The following is a 23757-nucleotide window of genomic DNA, read 5'->3' as shown; positions in this document are numbered from 1 at the left end:
GATGAGTTACAGGGTGGTTACTTGTGGTTACTAGTAAGCATGGAGAGAAATGCTTTCTTTCAGTAGTTTGAAGTGTATGAATTAACTTTTTGTGCCAAAGTATATGTAGTAATCTGTCTGATTTGTGAAAGACTTTTCACAATAGTGGAGTCTCTAGGATAGGTCCTGCTAAAACTACAGACATGATTAGATTGTTCATTTTTAATTACATGTGAATTATTATTGAAGAGAGTTGTGCGAGATATTTAAAAACTTCTATTATTTCTTTACAATGTTAAATCCAACAGTTTGGAGGCTCAACTACTGTTGCTTCTGGGGTGTCTTCTGTCTTAGAAACATTTTGTTCTACCTTCTGAAGGAGTCAAATTGCTTTGTAAGATCTCTTAACCATGTTAGTTCAGTGGCAATTAGCTATTAAAGAGCAGTTTGGAAATTTATTAGGTGAGCAGTGATTAATGCAACGTTTGTTAAAAACATAGACAGCTCTTAGGCAGTAATCATGCCTGTGTTTTGGATGTTCTTTCCTGTGTAGAAATATTTAGTTATCTAAAACTCATTGCATTTAAAGGCAGGGTTTTTATGCTTGCTGTCATCTACAGGCCTTGTGACTCAAAGCTGTCACAAGGCCTGTAGGAGGAAGGATGCTCCAGGAAGTGAAGCATTAATACTGTTTTTAAATTTTCTTCTTTGAAAAAACACTCTAAACTTATGTTTCTTTCAGTGTAGTAAACAGGAAACATAGGGACTAAAGGCTAATAGTTGTGACAACTGTGTAGAAACTTAAATTCCCTTTCTTTTTGGTAAGGCGGGGTCCTCAGTGTGCCTTATTTGTGAGTAATGAAAGGTTCCTCAGTGTGCCTTATTTGTGAGTAATAGACAGAAGCTCTTCAGGTCCTAGTGCATAGTCTTGTTTTTTGGATAAATTAGATCCATTCTCCCCTTTTCTGTCCAGTCTCATTTATAAGAGCTGAGGTCCCATGTTGTGTGTGGGAAACTTTTACACAGTTAGTCAATGTGGGAGGGTCTGTCTCTGTTTCCTGCTAATACTGCTTGAAAGAATCAATATATAAATAAACCAAATAATTTTTTTCCCCTGTGGAGGCTGATCTCAAAGATGCAGTTAGCTGATAAAGATCTTGAGGACGTGCCATGCTTTAAACATACAGGAGTCCTAACATCACAATTTTTTTCTCTTTCTTGCTGTTAGTAAAATATTTGGATAATAGAAAGCTTAATACAAATTTTTCAATGCCAGCTGTGCCCAGGCACTTTAAAGTCTGGTGTGGAATGTTCATATGAGATGCTCCACTCAGGATGCCTCTGGCAAATGCATGTTGCTGTCATAGAGTAGGGTTTTAAAAGGGTCATTGAACCACTGAAATCAAAATGCACATAATTGTACATGCTTAGCCGCATCATTAACAAGGCAGAATTGTAAATTGGCACTGATCTGTCTTATGCTATAATTGGAATGTCATTATAATCTAATCCCTAGGGAGGCTTCTTGGAATGAGAAGTTAATAAGCTTTATTTTGTTGTTTCTAGAGAAATGCTAGGGTAGTCAGTTCATTTTAAAAAGGCTTTTTATGAATTGGTTTACTCTGTTAGAACTACCCGTGCCTGTGCTTGGTTATGTAATTGTCATATTTATCCCTCTTGTGGTGAAGGGTTAAAATATATCCCAAATGAGAGCTCTGTGGAATGCCAGGAGGGTACAACTAGAAGTTTTCCATTCCACCTTAGTCCCGGCACTGCGTATGACCAGAAGTTCTGGAATGGAGAACTTCCTTGAGTGGCTTTGCAAGGGAGCATCTCAAAATTATGAGAACATGTTACAGTTGCAGAGCTTTCTGCAGCCTCAGTGTTTTCTCTTGTGCTCCTTGTAGAAGTTGTTTCACTTGATTTTGGTTCTGGGTTCTCACGAAATCGAAATTGTTTATAAAACCAATGAGTGAAGAAACAATTCAGTTAGAAACACAACAAAACAGAGGCTGTTCTTTTTTTGTCCCATACCTGAATAAAACCTCAATGAATATTGTTTTCTTTGTTTTCCCCCTCATGCATTAAAGGTGGATAGCAGAGCTGAGTCAATTGACAAGAAAATTGCTAGGCTCGATGCAGAACTAGTGAAGTATAAGGATCAAATGAAGAAAATGAGAGAGGGACCTGCAAAGGTAAGAATCTTCGGTGGAATTTGAACATGCTCACATGAGGATGTGACTCACACTTCTTGTCATGTGATTCAGCCAGTTCATCAGGTTCTTAAAACTCCATCTTGCCCTACGGATGAGAGATAAGATCCTGCAGGGTTATTTTTATTAGACATACATCTTTGAACAGTGTTTTATTGGGTTTTATTTGTTCCAGAGTGTCATGTAATTCCTCCATGAGAAGTAACTTGTTTCCCTCCTTCCTCATTACCTGAATTAAGTCTGGCAGAGAGGGTGTTTTGTTTCTCATCCAAAATAAAAAGCTTTACACTATGCCTTAAGGGAGCAGGGCAACCTGTTTTTAAGAGGATAAACTTCAGATAAAATATGTCTGAAAATAAGCATATATGATATAAACAGTGTTGTTCAAGTAACTGTTGCAGTATTATTTTATGCTGACCATTAAAATGTGTTAATGAAAGATAGTTCTGATGGACTAAGTTTGATGTTTTATTCTCCTTACTGAAAACATATATCAGAAGCTAGAAACTGAAAGTATTTTTTATGAGAAGCTTTGTGTACTCTCCTGTTTTGTTAATCATTAGTGCAGGCCAAATGCTGAATGTAACTATTGTTAAACTCTTGGCACTAGTAACTGAGGAATATTTTGGAAAACTTAAATACAGTGCATTAGGTTTAAACAGCATAGTCAAGTGTAAAGTCAGATATTTTATCTAATGTAACACTATTGTGTTTTTCAGAATACAGTAAAGCAGAAAGCATTAAGAGTGTTAAAGCAGAAGCGAATGTAAGTTGAAATCTTTCTAGTTTGTGGTTAATAAAAGGCTGTTTTCTTTAGGGGGCAGTGGCACACTTTTATTTCTCTTCCCAGTACTCTCCTGAGCACTCTTTAAAGCAAAATGCTGAAGAACCCTTTCAGAAGTATCTCCTTACATATTTTGCACCAGCATATTTATGACTGATACTCCAATATATAAATTTAGATTGCTACAAGGTGATCTGAATCTTCTCATTATTACAAATATGTTTGGCTCCTAAACTTTCTGAGAGATTGCCTCATTTTATATTATTAATTGATTACTGTAAATTTTGTATTTGATGACCTTGCTCTGGTTTACTGGAACACAGGAATGCATATTAGCTGGATTTTTATGAAGCTGTTTATTCTGCATTTGTGTATAGTAAGTGATAAAAAAATCCATCAAATCTGTTCCTATCTTTAGACTACTGCTAAGAATGTTTGTGGTGATAAATAGTGGAGTGTTTTAAAGCCATTATTTGCCTTTTTTTTAAACAGGTATGAACAACAGAGGGATAATCTGTCACAGCAGTCTTTTAATATGGAACAAGCTAATTACACTATTCAGGCACTGAAGGATACAAAGACAACGGTACCAGTTTGTTTATCTCACACTTGTTTAATTTGTTGAATCTGTGCCATGTCAGATACAAGCATGATGTTTGACTCTTCTAGGTGGATGCAATGAAACTGGGGGTGAAAGAAATGAAGAAAGCTTACAAGCAAGTCAAGATTGATCAAATTGAGGTGAGCTTTTATAGTTAAATAAATAAAGAACAAAAATAATGTACTGAAATAATGGTGAGTGGACGATGAACTTCAAGGCAAGATGACTATTTTTGTTTACATGAGTTTGTCTGCCTTTTTATGGGAACGCCATCATAATTCCTTCCTGACTTTTGTGGTACTGCACAATTAGTGGTTTCTCTTATTGTAGTGATTATTATTTCATTGCTGAGCTAATCTTTAATCTCTCCTTTCCTTGCACTTCAGCATAAATGTTAGTGGATACTTCCTGCTATGGCTTTTTTGTTCTTTTTTGTTTCCTTATACTAGTAACATGCAGATTAGTCGTTTACCCCCCCACCCTGTTCAAGGTAGTGCCTGATGAAAAAGAGCAAAACCTAAAAAAAAAGCCCACAAAAAACCACCAACCAACCAACCAAAAAAAACCACCCCAGACAACAGCAACAAACAACAACAAAACAAACGAAAAAACCAAGCCACTAACTAAACACCAGCAAGGCCTGGCTCTGGCTTCAGAAAATGCATAAAGAAATCTCCCATAAGATCTCTAAATACAATTTCAAGTATGCTGCACTTAAGCTCTTACCCAATGCCAGTGCTGAATTCCTTTAAGTTCTCTTTCCTATTCTGTCTTTTATAAATGGCCTGCATTGTAAGGCTTTAGGCAAGTATTGTTTCCTTACCTGTACTCGAGTACAGTGCCAGTAAAAAGGCTAATGTATCTTCTAAATTCTGTTGTGGCACAACTCAGCTTAGTGCTTATTTTCCAGATGGTAGATTTGACTAAATCTCATACATTTTCTGCTTTTCAAGTATTCCTGTCCTGAATGTGTGTGCTTTGACTTATATTAATACTGCTTCAAAAAATGGTTTATTGAGTAAGAATTAAAAGAACTGAGTGCTTTGTATCAACATACAAATTACTAAACTGAATTTGAGTAAATATGGACCAATTGAAAATAATTCTTGCTTCAGGACATACAAGATCAATTGGAAGATATGATGGAAGAAGCTAATGAAGTCCAAGAGGCACTGAGTCGTAGCTATGGAACACCAGAGATTGATGAAGATGATTTGGAAGCAGGTTAGGAAGGGGGAAGATGATTTTTTAATGGTACTGAATATAAAAATCATAATACTGTCATACAGTGATTTTTTATTTCCTTGGTCAAATGCTTTAAATGTGTTTTAAAAAGCTTTTATAGCTTTTTTTTGAACATAAAAGCTGCATTTCCTTTAAGAGAAGTAACAAGAGCATAGACAAACATGAGATTCCAATGGAATGCTACAAGGCAAGGAAGAAGGTTCTGTCCAGTGTGTGTGTGTGTGTGTGTGTATTTCTTACTGATGACTGACATGAGGTGAATTGGAATGTAAGCATTCAGTAAGAATCCTAAGTTTCTGTAAGAGCAGCTTTACTCTTGCAAAAGGAACTTCTTGCATAATGTTTCAGCCAACATAATTCAATTTCAGAGCTGGATGCATTAGGTGATGAGCTTTTAGCTGATGAAGACAACTCCTACTTAGATGAAGCCGCATCCGCTCCAGCAATCCCCGAGGTCACTCCTACAGACACAAAAAACAAAGTGAGTCCTTTGCTCTTTAACAGCAAAATACACTTTTCTTTGGTTTGGGTTAATCACATTTGTGTTGGTTGCTTGATATGTAGGATCCTTAATATTTTGAATAAAAAAGCATGCTTAACGTTATGTATGCTATTTATGTATAGATGCTAAATACGGAGAATTTGAGAATACAATGTACAGTGTACTGAATGCTCTTAATTATGTTTAAAATCACTAGAATGATATTTTATCACTCCTATCAAACATGGTCAGACTGACAGTAGAATTTAAGTGTACCATTACAGCTCTAGTCTTAAAACCATAAGAAAAGCTTCTGTATGATTGCTTTTGGAGCTTTAATAGACCTTTGTAGTGAGGGAGAACTGATACTCTTGTTTTGATTCCAGCTGTCACACAGTGGCAATTGCAGACAGAGACACTTCATAGAAGTAGTAAGGAAGATTCTGCAAAATGTTCTGGTTGTTAGAGAGTTGGTAACTCGTCGCTTCTTTTTCTTTCCTACAGGATGGCGTATTGGTGGATGAATTTGGGTTGCCAAAGATCCCTGCAACATAAACGTTTCAAAAGCACAATGGATACAATGGAACTATACTTTTCAAATTGTATTAAGAATCTTTTTTATTTTTAAATTCTGGAGAACTTGTCTTTCCAGTGTAACCTTAATATCACTACATCCTAGAATGCAATATGAATGGCTGGTGGTGTTCTTTCTTTGGAGAAAGTTGTTTTACTACTGAATTCTGTTAATGGAAAATTCATCCCAGTTCCCTTCAGTGGAAGCCGTCTGATAGGTTTTGATTTCCGTATCTTATGGACAAAGTAAAACGTGAAGACTAGTGGTGGCTGTCGATAGCTGAGGTTTATTTTGACTTTGTATTATGTTTCTCTTTCTTGAAACTAAGACTGTACGTTGCTGCTTACTCTCTGTAAAATAGCTCTCTTATTACTACGCCTGTTTGATAAAAGAACTGAAAGCAATTTTTAAACTACTGCAGTCCTGAGACTTTTATGCGATTGTACTTGTAACCTTCTTGAAAACTGCTCGGGTTGTCATTAACTTTATGTATTCCATGGAGACATAAAATCACGTAGATTAGCAGATCCCTTTGTGTGGCGTTTTTGGCGATTAATTCGGTCCTAAGCATGGGGCAGCTTATCAGCGTCACGCGCACGGGGTTCGCCAGAGGCGGAGCCTGCCTGGGGACGGGAAAGAGAAGGTCCCGTTCACGCCTCGGCCGCCTCCCTGCTGCTGCTGCTGCTGCTGCCGCCGCTGCCGGGAGCCGCGCGGCGGTGCGGCCGGGAGGGCAGCGCGGGAGAGCGGCATTCCCGTTTTCCTGCTGCGGAAGTGACGCGCTCCGGGCGCGCCCCGGCAGCGCCGCCGACGGTTCCTGTGGCGGGGCGAGATGGCGGCGCCCGGAGCCCCGGTGACCGTCACCGTCACTTACAGTAAGCGCCCGGGGCAGGGGCAGCGGGCGGGGGCGCAGCTCCGGCCGCGGGGGACCTCCCGACCCTTCCCCTTCCCTCTGCCCGCCATCCCGGCCCGGAGCGGCGCCGGGCGCTGCGGGGCGGGCGGGCCGCGGCTGCACCGGCGGTGGGGGCGAGCGGGCGGGCGGGGGCGGCCTCGGCGGGGCGCGGCCCGGCCACCGCTCAGCCCGGGGTCCATCCCGGCTGCTGCCGTGAGGTTTCGCTCCTTGCTGGCCACGGCATGCCAGCGTCTCCTCCAGCTGGATCGCGGGCGTAGGTGTGCTGCAAGGGCGGTAGTGGGAACAGGTGACACGGCGGCCTTCTCAGAGGTCGTTGGGGGGCGACGAGGATCTTGGGAGGACTGGAGCACCTCTCTTAAAAGGAAGAGGTGAGAGAGCTTGGCCTGTTCAGCCTCGAGGAGAGATGACAGAGGGGACCTCATTGATGTGAATGAGTATCTGAAGGGGGGATGCTGAGAAGATGGAGTCAGGCTCTTCTCAGTGGTGCTCAGCAATAGCACAAGAGGCAATGGGCAGAAACTGATGCCCAGGAAGTTCCACCTGAATATGAGGAAGAACTTTATTGTGGGAGTGCCTTGGTACAACTTGCCCAGAAAGATTGTGCAGTGTCCCTCACTGGAGATATTCAAGAACTGTCTGGACACAATGTGTGCCACGTGCTCTAGGATGACCCTGCTTGGGCAGAGAAGTTGGACCAGATGACCCACTGTCATCCCTTCAAGCTGATCCATTCTGTGATTCTGCTGTTTGGGTAATCTTCATTTAGATGAAATATATTGCTGAAGTCAGCACTGCGTGTTAAAAGCAGGTGCTACCCAGTAGGCTTTCTTCTGGTTTGTTGAAGAGTTTTGCATATTGGCACCTAGCGAGCTGCAAGGCTGCAACAGAGAGTGATTACTTCGGTAGGACAGATGGGTGCTGACCTGATGGAAAGGATCACTCAAAGGCCAGCTGAATTGGGCTTTTCCTCCTTGAAAAGAAAAACCAGAGGAGGGAGAAGAAGGTGGAAGGGAAGATGTGTCTATAAACAAATATAAAACCTTACTGTAAAGGGGTGAGAATAGCTTGGACATTGCAGTTCTTAAAAATAAGATGGGAAACACCATGTTTAAATTTTGAATTGGATCTAAGTGAGACAGTAGGAGGAATGAAGAAGATAGTAAGGTATTAAATCAGCAAGATGTTCTGCTGAGTTTTGTTAGCAAAACTTAGTAATTTTTATTGTATTTTTGAAAATGAAATTGAATAATAAGTTCTGCCTTTGGTTCTTTTGCCCTATGTTGGAAATGTTGTTTCCATCTCTAAAGCTTATTGTTTATTTCTGATTGCTCATTTGTGTTTTCAAATTGTGTTTCAAATTGTTTTGTTAAAATGTTTCCTTTATCACCTGGTAGTTTTATTTAAAAGTCTTTGGAGAGGAATTTTATGGAATAATTTGTTTGAGTCATCATGATTCATGTGCTCACTGGTTCCTTCAGAGAGTTCCATTTGATCTGAGGGGTTTTCATTTTGCAATGTCAGCAGTTTAATGATTTGACATATTTATAATTCCAACATCTTGCTGTTTGGCAACAGCCTTCTTGTCTGAGAATGTTTTTGTCATTCCAATTGTTTTCTTACCTGATAATGACTTTGTCAGAGCTGGCTTGGCCACTTTGCACAGAACATTTTTAGTAAAGTTTTGTGTGCATGAGTGAAAGTGGGGAAAGATGGAAATTAGGGCTGAGAAATAGAGCAGTAGACCCACATTTGTGACTTGACAATCTGCACATGTGGTGGGCAGACTCTGGCTGGACATCAGATGCCCACCAAAGCCATTCTGTCACTCCCCTCTTCAGCTGGGCCGGGGACAGACAACAAAAGACAACAAAAGGCACTTGGCTTGAGAGAAGGGCAGGGAGAGAGCACTCACCCAGTCATGGGTGGAACAGACTTAACTTGGGGACCTGTAGTTTATTAACATTCAAATCAGACTAGAACAATGAGAACTAAAAGAGAGAAAACAACTTTTTCCCCAGGCTTAACTTTCCTCCTGAATTCTCTAATTGCTCCTGCCTGAGCAGTGCAGGGGAATGGCAGCTCTGGTCAGTTCATCACACTTTGTCTCTGCTGCTCCTTCCTCCTCAGGGGGGAGGGCTCCTCACACTCTTCCCCTGCTCCAGCAAGGATTCCTCTTATGGACTGCAGTCCTTCAGGAACACACTGCTCCAGTGTGCATCCCCCACAGGGTGACAAGTCCTGCCAGAAAACCTGCTCCAGCATGGGCTCTTTTTTCCATGGGTCTGCAGGTCACTGCCAGGAGCCTGCCCCAGCTCAGGCTTTCCACAGGATCACAGTCTCCTTCAGGCATCCACCTGCTCTGGGATGGGATCCTCCATGAGTTGCAGGGGCACAGATGCTTCACTGTGGTCTTCACTCTGGGCTGCAGAGGAATCTCAGCTCTGGCACCTGGAGCAACCCATGAGTTGTTTCTTATGGTGATTTCACTCTGCTGTGAATTTACAGTAAAGTCTGTCCAAAGTGGTACTCATAATTTGTAATTAAACTGGTTCTGTTGTTACGCAAACTTCATCTATTTTTTTCCTCAGTTAGTGTTTGTTTTTTTTTTCCTCTCAATTGCTCATGGGCAGAGCCCTTATACAAAGCAGCTGTATATATCAAAACGACCTTTTGAAATGTATTAAGGTTGTGGGGGTTTTTTTCCCCCAAAACAAACTGATAAGGAGGGCTGTTTATGGAAGGTGCTTGGTTGAGAGGGACATAATATGATCTTAAGCTTAAAATTGTCTTTGAATAACAAATTTTGTTGAAGCTTTAAAATATTTGAGGAAATAGTGTCACTTGTCATGTGACTGTGAGAGGCTGGAGCATTTTAAAATCAGTTTTTCTAGCACTCTCCTTTGTAAAAGATATGTGCACTTTAAATTAGAGGTGTGAGAATAGTTTTTCTTCTGGTATGTGATCTCTCTTCCTGCAGAGTTAAAAATGCCTGTTTTGATTTCCCTTGCAGCCAGAGGTGGTTGATTCCTGTGGGTGCTTTCAGATTGACACACTTTCTGTGTGTGGGAGCAGAGGGTGGTGGAAGGGTCTGTTGCAAAGCAGAGATTAATAGGCATACTCCTTTTTTCCCCTTGGAACTACCTCCTGTTTGCATGCTAGTAATCTTAGGGAGTCTGAATAGGAAGTGGAAGGTGACAGATAAGCTGGGACTCCTCCAAGTGGTTATGTCTGCTTATCAGTATTATATGGGGAGAAGTAGTTTTTGTACTCTGAGAATTCTCTCTGGTTGGTGGTGGAGATGGAACAGGGTAGACAATGATCGTTTGTTTCTCATGTTTGAGAAGAAGGGAACAAAGGAAGTGATAATTGTCTCAGATACCAAAGACTCGTGTCATTAGAAGTTCCTACAAGTAGGAAATGGAATACATCAAGAAGGTGTGGGCTTTCATGCTTTAGCTTGTGGGATGTCTGGACACCATCTGTACTCTTAAAAAGAGATAGGGAATAATATTAAGCAGGAGCTAAATGATGCTAGTAAAATACACCCCGTCAAACTCTTCAGGTTATTCCAATGTAAACCAAAATTTTCAGCTGAGGTCAGTCACTTCAAGAGGAAGTAAGTGTGGTAGAATAATTTGATTGAAAATTATAAGTCTACATAAGACTTATAATTTGAGAACTGTCATTTGAGAACTTTCTGCATGAATGGTAGTAAGTATTAGAGATGAATTCTCTCTGTAATATTTTCTAGGTTACAATAAGTGTTACTGTTACTCTGTTTTTCTACTAGGTAATGAAAAGCACAATATTCAAGTTGCTTCCCAACGGGAAGATGGTGAACCTACACTACAAGACATGGCTGTACTTATTGAACAAGTCACTGGAGTTCCAGTTCCTTTTCAGAAACTGATATACAAAGGTAACTTATAAATCTGCCATGTTTCTTATAGATGATGAGCTTTCATCAGGTGTCCATGTTTTGAATGTCTTCAAAAAGAAATTCTTATGCCACCAACCGTACTTAAACTGTTTTTTTCCTCTCTCGTTCTTTGTTCAGGAAAGTCTCTGAAAGAATTGGAACAACCATTATCAGCACTTGGTGTTAAAAATGGTTGCAAAGTCATGTTGATTGGGAAAAGGGTAAGCATTGCTTTGGACCTTTTTTCCCCTTAAAGTATCATTATTTTTGTCACTAAGTAAGCTGCTGGACACAGAAACAAGCTGGAGCATTAACTTAATTTTGTATACCTATCCACAAAGTTGAGTTCAGTCTCATTTACACTGCAAATAACTGCAGTTTGTACTTTTCTGAAATTACATTATTGACTGGCTTCTGCTTTACACATTGTCATATTTTACATATTGACAGGACTCTGCCTAAGCTGTGGTCAGTGTCCATGAAGTTTCTGTGCACTGATGACATTATCTGCTCATCTTATTTTTCTGGTTTAAAAAAACCATTCCCATTAAAAAAAACAATCCCCAAGATGAGCCTTGATCATCTAGGTTATTTCTGGTGAAATGATTTGTGGCTGGTTTTGCAACTTGAGGATGAGGTAATAATCTTATGATGTAAATATTGCCTATACTTTAGAAATGATAAGTTGACAAAAAGAAAAAAAAATGCACTTTTCCTTTTTCCTTCAAATTAATCTCATTAATTGTGTTTATATACATTGCTGATTTAAATATATTTGTAATTAAGCTTTGGAAGAAGCTGATTTGGTAGTTATTGAAATATGGAAAGAATAGCCACAGTGTAGTGTGTATTCTAAACCCTCAGAAGCCTTTATGTCTGTATCAGCACTGCTGCTTTTTAGCTGCATTGTGTCTTTATTTGTTCCTTAGTTGTGAATGTTGTACTTTTGAATACACAGAATAGTCCAGAAGAAGAGGCTGAATTAAAGAAGTTAAAAGATTTGGAGAAGTCAGTGGAGCAAATAGCTAATAAGTTAGAGGAAGTTAATAAAGAGTTCACAAGTATCCAGAAGGTATGCCAGTTTTGTATCACTTTATATCTTTGCAAAGCAGTTTCGTAGGTATTTCTATACAAAAAAACCCCAAACAAAACAATCTGGAGGTTTTGAGCAGTCAGTTTTAGCTGCCCCTCCTAAATGTCCAAGAGTCAGTAATAATTCTTAGTGAATTCCAAATGCCATTTATGAGTTTGCAAAATAGAGACATGGCAATGTTTGGAAAAAGGTAAATATTGTTTCATATGGGACAACTTACATTCTTTATATCTGGAAGAAGAAGGTCTATTACATGTTTATCATTTTAGTAAACCTAAAACAGATCTTACATTTACCTTGTCAAGAATTGATAAAATACAGAAGAATACAGATAAAGATTGGAGTCCCTATCATGCTTGAAAATACAGAAATAGTAAAAGATGTTTTCTGCTGTTGTGGATTGACAGATTTTCTAAGGTGAGTATTGTGTAGGGTATAGAATAATTTTGTTTTTTCTTCTTCAGGGATTTTTAGCAAAGGATCTCCAAGCAGAAGCACTAAAACAGCTGGACAAGAGGATAAAAGGAACTGCAGAGCAGTTCATGAAGACCCTTGAACAGATTGATGCCATTGTAAGTAACTAACCACAGAAGAGGGTCAAACCCCAACAGAAACTTGTTTGATATTTTAATGTACTAAGAAATTTCTTTTTGGCTATCCAAGTGCTTCACAATCATAACCTTACATTACATTTCCAGAGTATGATATACATCTTCTTGTATCATGTAGTAGCTCAGAGCTAAATGAGAATAAGGGTCTTGTACAGAGATAAATAGAAAATTGCCCCAACCAGTGCATTTCCTTACTCTGTTTCTCTGTCTGCTGGTTGTTCTCTGTAAGCCTCATTATATAATTATGTTTCATATCAAGATCATAATAGCCTGCTCTGAAGGAAGAATGCTGCTTTTCTGTGGTAGTGGTGTCTTTGGGTCTCCTCCTTGGTACAGTGACCTTCTATTGGATTTTTTTTTTTTTTTCAGAAATGTGCCATGCAAATACCTATAACTGGTGAAACAAATGTAGTTTAATTTGATGGGCTCTTTGTAAAGTTCAGCAGTGGACCAAATCAGAGTAATAATTTGAACTGGCCATCATCAAATGCTATGTAATATGGATGTGTTCCTGGGAATGGTGGGAAGATTACCAACTAATTTCCTGCTTTTGTATTGTGAGCCTATGATGATAACGTAGTCTTTGCTGCTTGTCATAGCCAACAGTTCTAAATGCTTTTTAAAAAAATTACTGTATTCTAAGTATTTTGAAGTCTTCAAATTTCTGTTTTCTTTTGTGCTTCATATAAAGGAGAATATTGTGCTGACAGTTATTGAATGCTGTTAGACATAAAGACTTCATATAACTGATTTCCTGCTTGAAGTGGCAGATTTACTACATGTTGTCATGAAAATATCAGTAAGGTGACAACTGTCTCAATTGGGTGGAGTTAAAACTTATTTCTGACCCCTTCAAGGTTTGATACCAAATCCTATTTGGAAAAAAACTCAGTACTTGTATTCTGGGTGCAGTTCTGGAATGCAGCAGGCAGCCTTGTAAAACTGCTTCACTGCTTCCTGAATAGTCCAAACTCAAATTCCCCAAGTTTACTTTTAATTCTGTTCCTTTTTGTGTGTTTTAAACAGAGAGCATGCTGTGCTGTATCTCCTTATCCAAAATACTCTAAATAGTACTGGACAAGGGATTTTAGATCTAGTACAATGTTTTAGAAGACTTATAATCAGTGACTTGATGTTTAGATTTGGGAAATAATGGAGTCCCTGTACTTTGTTTCTTGAGAAAGTGGAGCAGCCACAGCTAAGATTAATTATAATTAATTTCTTTCAAAATCTGTAGTAATTGTTTGTTACTTTATTGTATAAGAGCCTATGATATTGAAAAGTCTTTTTTTTTTTTTTTTTTTTTTTTTTTTTTTTTTAAGAAGTAAGTGTTTGGATTGCTGGTGACTGCAGTTACATTGCACACATTTGTTTCTTTTAATATACAAAGCTGGCTGTGAAATTTGTCATGAAAACTGGACTAATGTGCAATCTTGCAAATCAAATACATGTAGGTGGGTGGAATCTTTACATAAAATGTGGGAATTCAGAGTGCTGGTATCAAACCAGGTCGAGTGAACAAGCCACCAACTTACTGAGGCAGCACTCAGCTGTACTGTGGTTGTGCACTCTATGGAGGCATCAGTGCAGACTGGTAGTGAGGAATGTGTATGAGCAATAAATGAGTTCCACTGGAGTAGAAAATGGCAAATAGAAATGCAAAGTATTTTATCGTTGGATTGGTTTATACAAGTAATTAGTGTTCTTTTCAGCAGCCAAATGTAAAGCTAATTGTGACACATCTGTTAAATGCTATTGAACATGTAGAGGTGCTGTTGATTGAGTCAACAGCATGTTAAAAAATTCAGAGGGGAAAAATGTGACTGACTGAGAAGAATGGATGATGCATTGTAGAAGTCAAACATACCAGCAAGCTCACACTATAAATATTCCAGCTTTTTTCTTTGGAAGAATTGTCACAACTCATTAAGGTGTCTCAGCTGCTGTGTGTTACTTGGATCACATATGCAAAATGAGATAAGGGTGAGGAAGCCTGCATACTATTTTCTTTCTATTCTAGGAGTATGATTCTCTTACTGGTAGCAGACAAGCTCATTAATTAGAGGAGCTGAGTTTGGAACTAAATACTTTTACTAGACACCATGCATTCAACAATTGTGAATTTAAAAGATGGGATTTGGAAGGTGGAGAAGTAAGTTTATAATCATACACTAGTGGGGTGTGAGAGCAAAAATACAGTGTTGTCACTGGCAGAGGTGTGAAAGAAAAGTCATGAAGGGATGCTTTTGGTAGAGCATCTGTAACTTAAGCATTGTAACATAAATGTGTTTAAATAGCTACTGCTTTCACAGCATCTTACAAAATTTTAATTTGTCTGGCACAGTCAGACATTACCATAAGCCACAGATCTTAGAAGTTTTCTTCAGGAAGAAGGCAGTTGAGTCTTGTTCAATACTCAAAAATTTGTGTGTGTGCATTCACAGATGTGCTATTTATTTCATCAGATATAACAATTGGTCCAGGAGTAGAAGTCAAAATACACTATTTATTACAAATCTCAGTGAGAAGAATACAGGAAATGCTTTGCTTAGTTATCTGGATCAGTTTTTTAAATATCTGAAAGGCTTTTTCAAGAAAAAGCAAAGTTTTTCTGAGATCTGTAGGAAGATTTGAATCCACAGTCATGACAGTAGGTACCTGTGAGCCAGCTCTGTTTTCATCAGTATTGCAGTGTGAGCACTCACTTCATCCTCAAGATAGTCTCCTATTAAATGGCAGATTTTTTTAATCTAGAAAGACAGTATTGCAGAGAACAGATTGTTCTAAGAATTCAAAAAAGCTTTCCCTTCTGAAATACTAGTCACTGGTTTTCTTAACATAAATTCACAGCAAATCTGTCAAATTGCATCTATCAGTATTGAGGACATTGATAGTGCTACTGACTCATAATTATGCTCTGGTGGCCCATCCTCCTTTCCTGAAGATTTTTTTAAAATTGTATTTCCACTGTATAACTTACTTAAATTAACAAGCTGTTCTGATGAAATTTAACTGTCTCCTTGTCTCTGCTATACTTGTCATTGAATAAATCCATATGAAATTAACATTTCAGGGACTAAAAGAAAAAAGTATTCTGAAAAAACCCTACCACTGTTCCTGTAACAAACATTTTCCAGATATCTGGGAAATTTTTCCACTTACAATAAGATGAGATCCTATTACTAAACTTTTTGAATTTATCTGAATCAATAAAAATATGATAAGCACTTCTTACTGTAATTCTTTAATCTCTTAGCATGAATTGTAAACATGAAATCAGACCTTCAGAGAAAGGTATTTCTAAACCTCAATGAGCATTGTCACGTGAAAGGGGAGGTTTTTTCCAGCCCTTTCTGTCTGATTTGTGTGTCAGTGCCCCAGGTTAATTGTGCCCCACCAGTCTGTCAGTGTCCTGTTACACTTCCCTGAGCAGCCCACTTGATGTGAGGGTGGTTCAGCTGACCTGCTTGGGGTCACATTCAAACAGAGAGGCCCCTCCTGGACCTCCACACCTTTAATTGGTGTATTGGTGCCCCAGGCAAGATTCAGGGACAAATTCAGGACACAACAGCATAGGGACCCCCTCCTGGGTATCCACAGTCAAATATGTTACCTGCTGCTAGTGATTGAAGTGCCCTTGAAGGACTCACTTTGCCAGTTTATGGAACAGCCCTCCTTTATTAATACAATAGAAAACTCTTGACAAGATTGCTGGTGGTAGTATCTGGCTGCAAAAATGTACTTAAAGCAATATACCAACCAGCTCTAATCCCCAGTAAGGCAGCCTTCCCTATATTTATGCCATTTTTAACTTACTCTTATACTATTTTTACATTTAGGTGGAGCTAGAGTGACTCTAGTCATGCATCATGTTCAGTGGGGGGTGGGTGGTTGTACTTTGGAGGTGGGTAATGTCAGTATTACATCTGAGGTGACCTTTGAGGGTGGAGCCACACATCAGTATTGCATCCAAGGTAAATTTTGGAATGGAGGTGGGCATCTGTGATTTTGCCACAGTTGCTGGTTCAACAGCAGGAAATCTTATTCCTTCCTTGGCTGACAGCTGTTACATGGCTTATCAGCTACAAGGTATCACCATGTTCCCCTTTCTGCTCCCAAATCCTCTCTTCCCCCAAAATCCTTTTGGACAGGCCCTGGCTGTGGTGTCTCCAGTCCATCCTCTCTTTAGGCGCCCTTAGTGTGTATTGTGTGTGGGAAGTTGGGCATGCTGTCCACATTCCATCCAGGGAGCAGCAACTGCATTTTCTCCCTATAATTTTCCATACTTTCCACCCTGCTCCATCCTCCACTTCATTCCCCCTTAGCCTGAGTGTTGACTACAGTTTTTGTTACTTTTCCTACCAAGTTTGAGTAATGTAAACTAGGCTGTAGCTTTCTACTATAGCCATCATGCTGTTAGGGCTCAAGAGGGAAACACCAGTGAAACACCTCTGAGGAGATAAGGAGTGTTCCTGTTGGGAGGTGACGCAGCCCACAGCTCAGCTGAAGTGCCTCGCACCAGTGCACACAGCATGGGCAACAAACAGGGACAGTAGAATCCATTTGTCTGAACAATAAAAGAAAAGAGCGCCTTTTGTTGTTGTTGTTGTTGTTGTTTTTTGTATTTTGATTTTTACAAAAGTTTATGTATCTAAACCTCCCAGCTGTGCTCACATTTTGACTGAAATGAAGCAGATTAGGTTAGGGAAACCTGTGTTCTTGGTCTGGAGTTAGGGTGAAAAATAAAAGGTAAACAAGTGAGAAACTTTCAAGATTTTTATGCATTTTCACCAGTGAGAACACAGTGTTTTTAAGAATGTTCACAGAAACTTCATATAATGATATTCATCTGTACAGGTGTTTTACCTGTTAAGAAAAAAATCATAAACCTGAGCACCATTCCTCAGCAATATTCCAATTTCACATAGCTCGAAAAGGACAAAGCATGTAGCACTTGCAGGATGGCATAAATGAACGTAATGGGTGGCAGGAGTACATAAAATGGTGCAGTTTGAATGAAATGAAAAGCTGATGTCGTGTACATTGCAGAGATGATCAGATGTACAGCTTAGACTGGCAATGACTGCATTAATAATGATACAGTCTAATGATGGCAAGTGATTGAGTTAATGCATTTGTAAGAGATGTTATAAACTCTGGAAAAGCTCTGAAGAACAGTTAACACACACCACAGCAGAAAAAGCAGTGTGTGTATTCTATTGCTGTATATTCCCTAAAGATACATGGTAGGTTTGCTGTCTCTGTTCTTTGCAGTCAGCATGCTGCATCCCTGGCTTTTTAATAGCTTTTTCTTATATATTCTTTCTTGTGTAATTATCCTTACTGAGCAGGCATGACATTTTCAGGATGCCTATTCACAGGATTCTTTGATAATTCCAGTTTTTGCTGTTAGTCTAATATGTTCATTTCAGCTTTAACCTGCATCAACTTGTTTGCTTATTTTACTGCAGAATCTGCCAGAGAATTTCAGTGACTGCAAACTGAAAAAGAAGGGGTTAGTGAAGAGGGTCCAGGTGAGTTTTCTTTCTTTTTTCTTGTTCCATAAATGCTGAGCAGTTGTATACCAAGAGTTTGTGAAAATGAGCTGTTTAGATTTTTTCAGTGTTTGTTCTTATAGTGGTATTTTGTATGACCTCCCTTTGAGAGGTATTTAATAGCTTTTTAAAATAGCACACAAACTACAGATTTTCATAGGTTGTGCTGTTTTCAGATAATGTTTGTCATATACATTAATGGTTTGTCTTAGGGCTTCCAGATGATGTGAAATAGTCCTGATAACTTGTTAAGACAATGAGATTGATCATTCCTCCTTTTTTGAATCTTGATGGACCAGAGTAGTGACTGAGGACTGGGCACAAGGATGCAGTTAACTGTAACTCCTGCTGACCTACTCCTGACCTTGCCAGAGGTGTTCTTTGGAAAATTTAGCTTATACTGCAATGCACCAACTTTCTTTGGAGAGTAGGTCTTTGAGCTCTGTACAGCAGAGTAGCTGTGCTGGGGATGGAGGGTTTAATTGCTATACTATGGTATGATGCTTGTAAATTCCTAGGCATTGTTTTTTTAGAGACCTTGAACTGAAGGTTTGTTGCTAAATACTGGAATTCAGCTCCCTCCACTCAAACTTAGATAAATGAAGAGTAATGCTGTTTGTATTACTATTTTTATTTCTATTTTGCTAACTTTAGTGCCAGGTTGGGCTCCTAAAAATTGTTTGTGGAAGTACCTTGCATTCATATAGAGTTGAATGATTTTGTCTTTTACTGTAACTTTATTAAATACCTCCCACTGATGTTTCACAAATTTTTTAGAATACCCATCTATTTTAGAGGAAGGCCCACCAATAAGTACTTCATAGGAGAAATGGTTTAGTTACAGCTTTAGGGACAAAGCACTTTGTACTCAGCTATTGCGATAAGTTCAGGTAATGCAAATGGGAATGAAGGTGGTTGCTGGTGTGGCTGTGTTACGTGGGGGTTCTGAACACTCATGATTCCATGTGCCTAACCAAGGCAGCAAAGCTTGCAATGGACTGGTTGCTGTCAACTTTGTGGAAGCTACTGGATCTCCACTCTTGGGTGAAGTTACAGCAGAAATAAGTGAGGCTTTGTTTAAGAACTGCTGTTTAAGCATAATGGATTCAGTTGAGCAGAGATCAGAATTATTTATGTGCTTTTATATGCACAGCATTATGCAGCTGTGGGCTATGGACCCTTTGAGGACTCCAGAAGAATCCTAAGTGGTTTCAGACCATAGCTGACAACACAGTTTGTTTTTCCAGAGCAAGAACAAGAAAACAGTGGCAAGTTATGCTTATTACTCTTAAATATCAATGAAAGCAAGGGGGAGCTGTTAACTGCCTTCTACTGCTGGCAGTCACACATCTTCCAGGGTGGGAAGAGAAATATGAAAGAATAGCAGCTTGCAACTGCAGTTGTTACCACCTTCACTTTTTCACCAGTCAAGTTCTTACAGATGTGAGTTGATGACTGCTTAAGGGATTGGTTGGAAACAGATGATTCAAAGCAGTGTGATGGTTGAGGAACATTCACATGGCACAACAGTTTGCTGCTCTCAAGGAAAGTGCTTTCTTACTGTCATTTTAATGTAAATAACATGAAATGTCTGGATTGACTGTCAGAGTCTGGTGCAGACATAGCAAAAACAAAGGTGAGACATGAAGAGCTAATGGGAGAATCTTTCTCAGGAAGTGCAGTGTACTTGCATACCTTGGGGCTGGCCTAAAACAGGTTGTTGGCTTAAGTGCTGGCGTGTTGTGCTGTGTACAGGCTGAGCAAAATGACCAGGGGCTGCTGGCAGCCACTTGCTCTCTGTGTGTTTCTACTTGTGAGAGCTTGTGGTCAGGTTCTGAGAAAGCGTAAGGTACTGTTGACTGCCCTTTTTGGGATGGAGCCTTCTCTCTTTTGAGGAACACCAGCTACTGATGAAGGTTCAATGGTGCTTTGTAGTCTTGAGAAGTAGAAAAGATCTTGGTTTAATGAAAGCTTCTTTTAAATTTGACTGAGCAGGTTTGTCCCTCCCAGCCTTGGCCTCTGAAGTATGTGTTTCAGAAAGGAGCTTAGAAATCATGTTCCAAACTGAATGAAGCACTAACTTGTCTGAACCTTTGTGTTTCCTATTGTTGTTCATGAACTTTGGATCAACTGAAAATACATCAGCATCAGGACTGGTGATAGTGAGCAGCCATGCTATTATCCTTATCCAATGTCATGTTTCTCTTGACTTCTGGGTGAATGCAGGTGTGCATAAGCTATTACCAGAACAACTGGAAAGTGGTTGTTGAGTTGACTCTTCACTATAGAAACTGCACTTTCAGTTCTTCAGAAACACCTCCCTGTGCCAAATTGTATCCAATAACACTTGTTTGTTTTTTATTCTCAGGTTTTTCTTGCTCAGTGTGATACCATTGAAGGGAACATTGGTCAAGAAATGGACAAGCTACAGTCAAAGAATTTGGCACTGGCAGAATGAGGCATCGCCTTACATAATTAGGAAACATAATTGCTCTATGAGCAAGAGGAAAAGTTTGCTCTTTGTTTTGGAGCACATATCCAGCTTCCTTTTTTGTTTTTTTTTCCCTCAAAGCCCAGTCTGTTAGACTGGCACCAGTCAATCATTTCTTGCTGGTTGTCTTGTTTGCCGCTTGGTTAGAACTATTATTTTGAAAAGAAATCCTTCCTGAAGAATGGCTGAGCTAATCTTTGTGACAAATTGTGTATCTTATGGACAATAAGATAGTTTAGTTAACTAAGTTATGAAGTTTTCAGTGGTGGGCAATTTTGTCTGATATATCTTTGAATTTATTTACAGCTCAAATCAAAGAAGGTCTATAATCATACAAGTGCCATAAGTTGCAGTTGTAGGACTACAGCTAGATTGAAAAAGGCAAACTGAGACAACATCTGGGAAAACTGAACATTCTAGTAGACAGTTCAGAGCAATAAAAAATCCCTACGCATTTGTATCTACTTAATGTTTGTATGCATTTATAAATATAAGAAAGCTTGACTATAAGGGAGTCGTACCTATTTTAGCCTTAAATTGTCATAATAAATGGAATGTACTGTAACATGTATGGTACTTAATTTTGAGTGGTGCTTTAAGTTGTTACTGAGCTCCTTGATACAGATGTATGTTTTTTACACGGATTTCTGATGTACTGTGGTTTTTATAGATTATTTGTATTTTTATTATTTGTGTTCTGTCTTGAGTCGAGAAATGAAATGAGATTACTCATGCTGCTCAAATACCAAGGGTTCAGTTCAAGCAAGGTATAACTGAGGAGCTATTTTGAAAGGGTCTTTTTATTCTTTTTTCCTGAATTTACTGAATTCATGATGCTATATTTAATGGGAAAAGGCAGTGATTATTCCAGTATGTTAAGGCAATCAGTGAATTTTTATAATATGTTGCAAAGAGACACAGGTTTATTTTAGCAATGCCATCTGTGTGAGTTATGGCTGAGTCTTGCAGTCACATATGTACCGTGCTTAACCTTCTCTGCTAGGTGAGAAGTCGGCTTTTGCAGGAGACACAAACTTTGAGTGGGTGCAGCCAACTTTGCAGAGCTTGCTCAGAGGTTCTGAGTAGACTGTGGAGCGTGCCAGCCTGTAGGTAACATAAACATACAGGAGCTGCTTTTTCACTGATGCTCCTCTTTGGGAGGTCAGCCAGATACACAGCTGCCAGCAAAGCAGGGTCTGGGAAGGAGCCTCTTTCTGTGCAAAAAATAAACTCTTCATCCCAAATGAGTCAGACTGAGAATGTTTAGAATTGGCCCTTAGGTAGTAAAGCATTATCCATATGTTTTAAGGTTAGCTGTCCTTTCAAGATAATAAGAGGAAATGTATGTAAAAAGATCTTAACTTCTGATAAGTTATACAGCTTAAATAATACCTAAAGTGTTATTATTACAGTATTGTCTTTGATGTTTGTAATTGGAGTAACATTTTTTTTAGTGGAATATGCCATTGAAAGTGAATGAAGTGATAGCTGTGCATTATAAAGGGTCACTTGTATTCTAAAAATGCTGGTTGACCATACCAGGATTTGAGTTGCCATGTTTTTTGCTGTTAACCAGTTACTCCAAGCTTCTATTTTTTCCTTATGAAATTCTCTTATCAGCATCTGTGGAGGATTTCATAGTCTAAACTCCTAGGAACCTTATCTGTCATGTTAGGGTTTGGTATGGTAGGACTGTGGAATATTTTTCCTTAGGCTGACTAGTCTGTCACACTGCATTTTCCCAGCACTTTAAGGTTAAGAGGAGGAAGCATCGGTTGTAGTCATTTATGTGAAGCCCTGCCTATCCTGTGGCTGCTTCTGGACCAGATTCAGCTGACTCTTAAACCACCAGCAACACTTGCCTAATTCAGGGAATGCAAAATCAACCACTTTGCTATGATGGAAAGGATCCTCACCCTCCCAAATGTGAGTTCTCTAATGCGTTGAGCTTTCACATGTACAATAAGCAAGGATCCTCCTGTACCCGCGGAGAGAACTGAGATCTGTGGTCATGGCTTGGACTGTGTCCATTTCTGCTGTTCCTGTGTAGATTTCTCTCTTGGGTGAGAACATTTACAGGCAGACATCATCTTCCCAACAGTCTTTCCCAGAAGTTGCTGCTTCCTTAGATGTGCTTGTGTGAGTACTTCCTCAGCCTATCTCATAGCAAGGTGGATTAACTTCAGGATGTTCCATAACAGATCTTTTGAGGGTCTGGTACTTTGAGGCAAAGAGAGTGATGGTGAACCTTTCCCACCATCACATCTGTATTCAGCAGAGGGTGGGTGTCCTGAGCCACATTTACCTTGCAGCGCTAAGTGGTTTGGTCTCTAGGACAGAAGTATGTGTATGAAGATCAACTTCTGCAGTATAAATTGTTTTGTCTTCCAAATATAAAAATGAGCTGATTTGTTTTGGAAAACAGATGGTTGTATTTAGAGTTATCCAAGACATTCTAGAATGAATTGACTTTTATACTTAATTTTGGAGAGGGGAGTCGTAAACATTTTTTTGTCAGAATAGCCTTAAATTCAGTAAAAGCCAGCGTCTGTGCTTTTCAAAAGTGCAGCAGACTGCAATTGTGGGAGGAAGGGGAAGGAAGATGTGATTTTAAGTATTCTTCAGAATTTGTAAATATAAATAATCAAGCTTAAGCTATAGTCTCACTGATTCTGTAGTTCAGGTGTACTGTGATACCTGTTTCACTACTGAATCCTTTCCTCAGCCCAGCAATCTGCCATGATCACGTCAAGCAGAAGTTACTCCCTTTTGCCTTAGTTGCACTTATCCCATTGTCTTCCTCCAGTTGCTGTGTTGCTCTGGCTGTGTTTACAGACCTTGGATTTGCCATCCTTGCAAAATGTACCATAGGATTTGTCTTTTATCGAAATGGAAATTGAATTGCACACGTCCTTGGCCCGTTTTCTCTCCCAGATCCCATGGGCTGGTGTGAGAAGAACCAAACCCGACTCAGGGAAATGTGGAGTCTGGAGCCATGGGATGAGTTGCTCTCTGGAAACAGCACAAAATTATAGTGGCATCCTCCATGACCAAGTCCTCTGGAAGGTAGTGTCACTGTAAGCCTGGAGCAACGCTTTTTGACTTCTAATGGACACTCATGGTTTGGAGTGGAGCACTTGACACTGTGGAAGTTGGCACTAGATTTTTTTTTTCTTTTTTTGGTTAACTCACATTATTGTACTGTGATAAATGAAGAATAAAACATGGAAAGTTCTCTGCTGTCCTTGGTCATGTAGTAGTCACTAAATTCTGTATTTGGGCTGTATTTAGTGGAGAAGGT

General features: G+C 39.3%; 2 protein-coding genes across 8 annotated transcripts in view; both read left to right on the top strand.

Moving 5' to 3' along the window:
- CHMP5 (charged multivesicular body protein 5) overlaps window positions 1–23757 on the top strand; it is a 905521-nt gene that overhangs the window by 2011 nt on the left and 879753 nt on the right. For 3 of the 4 annotated variants that reach the window (XM_050971840.1, XM_050971842.1, XM_050971841.1), the window contains exons 2-7: window positions 2070–2174; window positions 2912–2958; window positions 3469–3562; window positions 3646–3717; window positions 4693–4801; window positions 5191–5304. In XM_050971840.1, coding sequence (XP_050827797.1) covers window positions 2070–2174; window positions 2912–2958; window positions 3469–3562; window positions 3646–3717; window positions 4693–4801; window positions 5191–5304 — 541 coding nt within the window. Of the gene's footprint in view, window positions 1–2069; window positions 2175–2911; window positions 2959–3468; window positions 3563–3645; window positions 3718–4692; window positions 4802–5190; window positions 5305–5807; window positions 6405–23757 lie in introns of those variants that run through there. The other variant, XM_030235765.2, reaches the window with a different exon arrangement.
- BAG1 (BAG cochaperone 1) lies at window positions 6534–23691 on the top strand. 4 transcript variants are annotated; one of them, XR_007777035.1, is made up of 8 exons: window positions 6537–6749; window positions 10578–10706; window positions 10845–10927; window positions 11665–11778; window positions 12264–12371; window positions 17882–17944; window positions 20334–22382; window positions 23391–23691. XR_007777035.1 is itself a non-coding variant. In XM_030233524.2 (7 exons), exons 1-7 carry the CDS (start codon window positions 6707–6709, stop codon window positions 20421–20423), a joined length of 630 nt encoding a protein of 209 aa, XP_030089384.1. In that variant the 5' UTR covers window positions 6537–6706; the 3' UTR covers window positions 20424–23691. The 4 variants fall into 4 exon arrangements, 3 of the variants coding, with proteins under 3 accessions (XP_050827800.1, XP_030089384.1, XP_030089387.1); XM_030233524.2 differs by having other exon boundaries at window positions 20334–23691; XM_050971843.1 differs by lacking the exons at window positions 17882–17944; window positions 20334–22382; window positions 23391–23691 and adding an exon at window positions 12780–13575 and having other exon boundaries at window positions 6534–6749.

Source organism: Serinus canaria, chromosome 2 (genome assembly GCF_022539315.1).
Source record: "Serinus canaria isolate serCan28SL12 chromosome 2, serCan2020, whole genome shotgun sequence".
NCBI lineage: Eukaryota > Metazoa > Chordata > Aves > Passeriformes > Fringillidae > Serinus > Serinus canaria.
The sequence above is the reverse complement of the archived record's forward strand: the minus strand, read 5'-3'. Positions and strand labels throughout refer to the sequence as shown.

Bases quoted from the DNA above. Each gene is read 5' to 3' on its own strand.
- BAG1 (XM_030233524.2), top strand. From the start codon at position 6,707: ATGGCGGCGCCCGGAGCCCCGGTGACCGTCACCGTCACTTACA. The intron at 10,928-11,664 runs GTAAGCATTGCT...TTGAATACACAG, and splicing joins TCATGTTGATTGGGAAAAGG to AATAGTCCAGAAGAAGAGGC. The intron at 11,779-12,263 runs GTATGCCAGTTT...TTTCTTCTTCAG, and splicing joins AGTTCACAAGTATCCAGAAG to GGATTTTTAGCAAAGGATCT.